General features: G+C 53.3%; 1 protein-coding gene across 7 annotated transcripts in view; it reads left to right on the top strand.

Annotated features, from left to right (window-relative positions):
* The window catches only part of LOC126578527 (unconventional myosin-XVIIIa), a 27,900-nt gene that overhangs the window by 14,187 nt on the left and 6,213 nt on the right, over nt 1-7,500 (top strand). For 6 of the 7 annotated variants that reach the window (XM_050241182.1, XM_050241181.1, XM_050241177.1 and 3 more), the window contains exon 6: nt 7,074-7,500. This exon is cut by the window's right edge and continues 1,624 nt beyond it. In XM_050241182.1, the coding sequence (XP_050097139.1) occupies nt 7,074-7,500 (427 nt within the window). Of the gene's footprint in view, nt 1-3,221; nt 6,770-7,073 lie in introns of those variants that run through there. The other variant, XM_050241183.1, reaches the window with a different exon arrangement.

Below are 7,500 nucleotides of genomic sequence, written 5' to 3'. Positions count from 1 at the left end.
CATTAAATAATAGCGTATAAATTTCAAACTAGGTTGATAACAACAAGCGACTGCCCTTGGAAAACTAGGAAGTTGAATTTTGCTTCGAGCTATAGTTGACTTTCCATATAATGGGCCATGGCCGCACGTGCTTACATGTGATCGTGATAGAGAGATTGTGATAGCCCTTAAACGGAAAGGATCAAGGAAATACCTCCGATAAACGGTGGTGATCAGGCCAAGTATTCACAAAAAGTGAAGGTATTACTGCCTTGCGATACTCCAACAACGGAATGCCTTTTGTAAAAGATATCTGTTCAAACAGTTTATGATCGATAAGCTATTGTGTTGAACTTTTGAAGCATTGCTTTAACTACAAAAGATATCCATCTAAACACCTGTGATAATATGGGCTACAACAGCTACAATAGCTATTTACTGAAGTGACGGAATGTGTTCAGCTGTACCAACAACATCGTGAAGCCGGAAGTTAGAATGCTCGAACGAAGTTCAGTTGGCAGTGGCTGCTGCACCTGCACAACTGCCGTGAAAGGCAGGCAAACTCCTCGTCGTCGGCCCAGTGCATCAGTGTAACCGGAACACAGCTTCAGCTCGACGACGACTGCGACGGTGGTGCTATCCAACTCATTAGCGATGACCTACTGCGCCGCGCTAGTCTTGCTGCCTGGTCGCAGCACTAACCATGCGCCACAGCGCCGGTTAATAAGGAAAAAGAAGAGGAAAATCTTCCGTGACACCGGTCCACCACCATTCAGCCTCAACTCTGCTTGCCAGCGATCGTACCCGCTTCATTTGCACCGTCGTGGCGCGGCTCCCAGTGCTGGTTCCCGTTGGTTGCGCGCCCGCTTGTTTATCTTTTGTTCGCTTTACGCCCGTTCCCCCCCATGGTATGGGTCCGGCACTGCGTTTCCCGGTTCCCGGCGGCCTGATTTGCAGCCCGGCTGAGCCCACCGGTTGCCCAGAAGAGAAGGAACAGCTCCCAACAAATCTCGAATGGGGCTGTCTGTGGTGTTGTGCACCACCTGAAGAGAAGATTGCGGCCCTAAACCAACCAACCTCTGCGCACCCATAAAAAACACTGTGTGGTCTGAGGGCTGAGAACCTGCGTCTGTTGAGTGGGCCTCTTACTCTTTTCCCCGCATTCTTCGCTGGCATGTTATTCTTGGTCCACTTTCGGGAGCGCGAGCTCCGCGCGAGAAAAGCGTACCAGAAACAGCTGACTCGCGCTCGGTAGGCCACCGGCTGGCAGGCATGCTGTGGCTATATGTGTCTGTCCCGTGATTTCAGCCGTTTAACTATCCGGTAACATCCGTCCTCTTGGTCGACGTTTTGGCCGTCGTCGTCGTCGTCGTCGTCGTCGATTGGCTTCGATAATTACGCGCTGTCGTGTGTGTTGTGTACCACCAACCGCGATTGGCGAGTACGCAATGGGCGATGGGATGGGATGCGATGCCGTGCTCCGTGTTGGCCATCTCGCCAGCCATACAATCTCATTCAGTTGGTGTCTCCGGTCGCAGTGTTTTAATTTGTTTTTTTTTTTGTTTTCGGGGGTTCTTGTGCTGTTCTTTTCAATTAAAACACGGCGCTGAGGCAGAGATTCGAGACAAGACAAGCAATCCTCAGTGCGATCCGCTCGCTCTGAAAGGGGGCGATGAACGATCGCGGAACACGGTACCCTGCCCCACCGGTGTGGCGCTCCGATCGTTCGGATATTAATTCTATTTACGAAATTGTATCGCAACGCTCCCGACTCTCGGCCATTACGCATGGCGTAACTTACGATTTATGTGCTTATGTGCCCCCACTCTCGAGATAAGAGATCCGTGAGTTTGAAAGTGATAAACTGAGCCACATGCCAATGCTGCCAATCTTCGGTAGAGCACTGTGAATCGGTCGATCGAGTAGTACGAGCAGGTGGAGGTGGTGGATGGTCGCCACGGTGGGATACGGAATCTTAAAATAAACGAAGTACTCTGGCCGGCCGAGAGAGACGCATCAGAGCATCGACCACCACCACCACCAGCAGGGCAGAAGAGAAGAAGCAAGTTGGCAACGGGTGGGTCGACGCAAGACGCAGACACACGAGATGTTTGTGTGCCATAATACCCGCGAATGTTACATTTGTCGTTCGCGCCCGAACCAAGGGGGGGAGAGGAGTGGTTACCGAGCTTGTGTGACTGATTTGTCGCTCCGTTACGCTTGTCTCCATCGCCTCGTCCGCTTCCTCCTCCTCGCTGCTTGTTGGCCGCGATCGGACTGACTGGCCGTCCATCAGCGAGCGAGCAGAGGGCACGGTGTGCCATTCATGCCGTCATCGGTGGTTAAATTGAGCGAACGGAACCTGTGGTTCAAATTGCAATTAATGGATGGATGCGCGATCATTGATTGAATGATTCATACGTGCAGCGGATGGTGGGAGACGACGAGCTGTCTCGTCGTGGGGGAACCGTCTTTTCGTGTCGGTACAATCAATTTGGGCGATCAAATTATGAATCCATTTCATGGATTCTTGATCTCCCGGTCTTGATTACGGTGCGAATGGATCGTTATGGTGCCGATGGCGCTGTTCGAAATCAAGATCGAATGGGCAATCAATCTGATCAATTTGATAAAGGTTAACGCACATGATTGAAAGTTATTTGTGTCAAAATTTGAGGTATTTCTGTTGTAATTTTCTTGTGTGCATCAAGATGCAAGTGATCAATAACTTTATCCGTATTATTATTGTAAGAGTATTAACGAATAGAGAAGATCAATTTAAATCGAATCATGCAACAGGTACAATATTCTTGATAAAGATCCAAATCACTAACAAAATTCTTGTTGCAGCAACTCGGATAAGAAGACTCCCGAGAAACACTTATCCCTGCTGCCCGTGGATTGTGCATTTGGTACATGTGCAACGAAATGAGTCGTAAAATGTTGTAACAAAACAGCGATTACTACTAGCGATTATGAAAGCGGCGGGCGCGACGGGTAAATGTGGCCAATGAACACTGCACGCAACACCCAAAAGTGTTTAAATAGAACCCGGGACAGGGGCTGTTGTGATGCTGCCCCTCCGCGTAAGCTCATCTGCAACAAACATACTGGGGTCCTCCTCCCCACGACCATCATCATCAGCAGCCGTAGCAGTAGTACGAGTTCTGACGGGTTCGTTCGGGTTGATGGGTTAGTGGCTGATCCTGCCCATCCACCGTCAGTAGTCCGTTGCTGGTTGCGTTTGCGTGCGGATGCAATCCCAGCGCCACCACACACCAAGTCGGAGTCCGAGAACCACCGAGCAGCAAACCACGCACACCATTCGAATCCGAACCGTAATCCGAATCCGCGCCGGTCTCGTCGCGCGAACCCCAGAAGCTTGTTAAACACGACGACGACGACGACGAAGACGACAGGTGGAAGTGAACTGCGCGCAGAGTCTGCGAGCGAGCGCGCATATTACGGCCGTCAAAATTAAAAACCTTCATCCGATCGAGATCGCAATCGATCAGCACACCCGGAGCGGAAAATTGGGGACGCGCACAGTCAGCGAGCGAGATAGCGAAAGGGGGATCAATTAAATTAGCGAGAAAGAGAGCACGATCTGAAGGGAGTGCGCGCGATATATAGGGCTGGTAGCAGTAGTAGATTGTGAAACACCCACCGGACCGATCTCCGGTTGATCTCCGGTTTTGAAATGCACATTTTCGAGTGATTTGCTCCCAATATTATTGTAACCAAGGGACGGAGGGAGGGCGTGTGAGTGTGTCTGTGATTTTAAACGGATTAACGATCGACCGAACAGAGAGTGCGTACACCGTGAAGCAGCAGCAAACCAGCAGCAGTCGGTTCGGTCGTTCCCGGAGTTGAATCCCACGAATGTGGCCGCCGCCCTTCGCCTGTGAGCGGTTCGATATGGTGCCACTGAAGCAGCCACCACCGGGGACTGGGCTGCTTTGAGAATTAAATCCAATCCAACCAAGCGTATCGGTCCCGAGTGAAAGCAGAAAAGTGGACGTTCAAACGTGGACTGAGAATCTGGGTATCGGTACCTAGTGAAAAGCCGATTGCCCCTTTGCGATCGTCCGGAGTGTGAAGTGTTGCACCGGAACAATCGGAAGAAATCGAGCACCGCAAGATGCGGCCAATTATATCGGCACCAACGGCGTTGGCGCAATCGCCATCATCGTCGCGCATAACGCAACCACCGACAGCAGCACCATCCTCGGCAACAGTGGCGCCATCGGCAACAGCAGCAGCTGCTACTCCGAACAGCACTACCACCAGCAGCAGCTGCACACCACCAACGCAATCCGTGGTGTCTTCGCCGGATGTCTTGCCAACGACGACGACGACGTCGTCGTCGGGGGCCGCCGAATGTCGTCAGGATGGCGGGGACAAGTTGCAAAACAACAACAACAACCCCACACCCAACTCCTCCTCCACAGCAACGACGACGACGACCCCGGTTATTGTTGGCAAGACTGTAGGCGCTCGCGAGGACGAGAGTGGAGTGACGAAGAAATCGAAAAAGATGACGTCTGCGAGCAGTACTGCCACGGTACCACCCACCAAACCACCGATCGCACCCTCCAAATCGTCCTCATCGGTCGGGGGAAAGTTATCGTGGAAAAGCTTTCTACCGAACGGTGGCAAGGCCACCAGCAGCATCACCATCAACGGGGCCACCGGAAGTAGCAAGGTGACGGCAGCGAAGGAGACGGCACCACAGAGTAACAGCAACAGCAACGGCACCAGTGGTGGTATTGATGCGAATAACAACGAAATGGGACCCAGAAAATCATCCGCTGCGACGATTACGCTCGTTCATGATGGACGTACGGACAATACGAGTAAAGATCCAACGGGAAATGGGGGAAAAATTGATGGAAAACTCACGAACGGTAGTGGGACGAATGGGATTAGTGAGGGAATAGAAAAGAATGGTCTTGGTGGATCGAAAACCTGCACCAGCACTGCAGCGGGAAAAGCGAATGGCCAACTACCACCACTGCCACCGGCAAATGTTGCCACCACGAACGGAGTGTCCCGTTCTCCGCCTACAAATAGTTATGATAAGGCGACGAAAACACCAGAAGAGACCAACGGAGCAAAACCACCGGTGGATCTCAACAAATCGTCTTCCGCGATCGCGCTCAAGCCGGTGCTGGCTCGTTCATCGAGTGGCAATCGTTTGACGACGAACGGTAAGCTGCTGCCAGAAGGAACGGGAACCAGCGTCACAAATGGCTCAACGCCGCAGGACACGAAGGATAAGAAGAAATCCTCCTACATTCTTGGCAATGGTTCGACCGACAGTGGCACCCAGAAGAGTGGCAGTAGCGCGTCGATGTCCGGTGCTCCGATCGGGGTTCGATTGTCACTGAAACCTTCCTCACGCCGCTCCGTCACACCCGATCGTTCCGCCGTCGATCCGAAGCTCATCAAAAACGGCTCGTCGCGAGCTTCTCCAGTGCGCACACCTTCACCGGCCCCGAAGGAAAAAAGTGAAAAGTCCACAAGGGAGGGCACGACGATGAAGGAGAAAAGCCCCTCCACCTTATCGCTACTTCGCACCTCTTCCTCCAAGAGTATCGTGGTGCAACGGGATGGCAGCGAACCGGCACCGAAAGTGTCCGAACCGAGCGACACAACCGCAGCCACTAGCAGCAAACCGGTGGTGAAGGTGCGCCGAGTGATAAGGAAAATCATCAAAAAGAAACCGAAAGCTGGAGGCGAGTTGGAGTCGTCGCCGTCCTCGCCATCGGTGGTGCCAACACCAGCGGCCGCTGATGGAGCTGAAATTTCTGCGCCGGATGCTGAAAAGCAGCCCCTAATGGGTGCCGTTGAGACGACCATTACGCACGAGACGACGGACGGGGCGATGGTCAGGGGGATCGTGGAAATTTCCAAAATGCAGCCCGATCTGGCGAAGCCGGTAACGAAGAAGTCCAAGGAGTCGAAAGCGGTGGGCAACAAAGTGAAGGAAGAAAAGCAACAAAAGAAACAGAAGCAGAATAGTAAGGAAGAGGAAGAGGTGGCCAATGGATCAACGGCAACTACGACGCCACCAGAGAAGGAACCGGAATCGAATGGAGCCAGCAGCGAGTCCAGCCTTACGGTCGCCGAACGGAAGCACTGGGCAATCCGGAAACGCATGATGGCCGATCGTGCCATGTCCTGTGGACCACTGGAAGGGGACCGATCCACCATACCCGGGTTACCGACGGCCGATTTGCTGGAAAGCTTCCTGCTATCGCTCGCTACCCTGCCACAGGAGATCGCGGTCGATCTACCGTCGGAGATGGGCCCCGTTCCGAAGTACGGCGCTAATCGATCGCTGGCCCGTTCCGCCTCGCAGTATCTGAGTACCAAGATACAGGATTTCCTTCGGCGGACCGATCACGTAATGCAGGACTGGCGTAATCTCGGACGGTCGATGCGACGACGGGAGGACTTTGGCGTTGGTTCGTTCGCTGATGTGACGGGGATGGGAACGGTTCGGTCGCGTAGTGTCTCCAACATCATTACCCGCGGGTTGCAGCTGCTGAAGAAGGATCAGTCGCCCCGCCGCCGGCTCACCGTTGCGTCCCTCGGTGGAAGCCGTGGTGGCGCTGGTTCAAGTGTGTCGCGGTCGAGCTCACGGTCTTCGTTTTACTGTGAACTGCCGGCGGTTGCCGGTGCCGGAGGTGTCAGCCGAACGTCTTCGCGTCGTGTTGTGCGCCGACGATTGGGTGATGATGATGATGATGACGACTGTAGTACCGTCGTGGATATAAGCGAAGAGGTAATAGAAGAAGGTGGCGGGGTGGATCCGTACAGCGCAATTATTGACAAGTGACCGGTGGCGCATGCAACTGTACGCTGTGGTCTGCGCTTTGGTCAGACCGCGCTACAATGTGTGTTGTTGTGCTATTTTGAGGCAACTCCTCGTGATGATGATGCGTAGCTTGTGGTTGGTTGGGAATTGCGTAGAATGTTTTGGTCTTTTCCGTTGACGATTGAGGCAATTTTGGTTAACATCCTTTCTGACACTAACCAGGAATACTGCTTGGGACTGTTTATTAATCCGATCCTGTTTTGCTTTCCAGCTGAGCGACGTTACCTCCGAGTTGACGGAAGAACACTCGTCCTCGAACCTCATCACCGAACGGCTGGCCTCGGAAACGTCCGAGCGGTTGCGGCTGGAGAAGGAGGTGAAGGAGTACGAGGCCAAGTACCGCAACCTGCAGGAATCTTCGGAAAAAATGGAGATGGAGCTGCTGTGTGCTAAATCGGAGCTCAACTATGACTTTGACGATTGCAGCACATTCGGTGGCAGCGAGTACGATGCGGGCGATATCGGTACCGAGCGGAGTGACGGCGGAGGGCTGGTGGACGCTGGGGACGTCGTGAAAAACTACCGGCAACGGTACGAGCGTGTAGCGCGCGAGCTCGAGTTCACCAAGAAGCGCCTGCAGACACAGCACGAGCACGACCTGGAGCAGCTGGTCGGGCTGAAGAAGCAGCTCGAGAAGA

The sequence above is a fragment of the Anopheles aquasalis genome, chromosome 3 (genome assembly GCF_943734665.1).
Source record: "Anopheles aquasalis chromosome 3, idAnoAquaMG_Q_19, whole genome shotgun sequence".
NCBI lineage: Eukaryota > Metazoa > Arthropoda > Insecta > Diptera > Culicidae > Anopheles > Anopheles aquasalis.
This window is presented reverse-complemented; position numbering and strand designations above follow the sequence as displayed.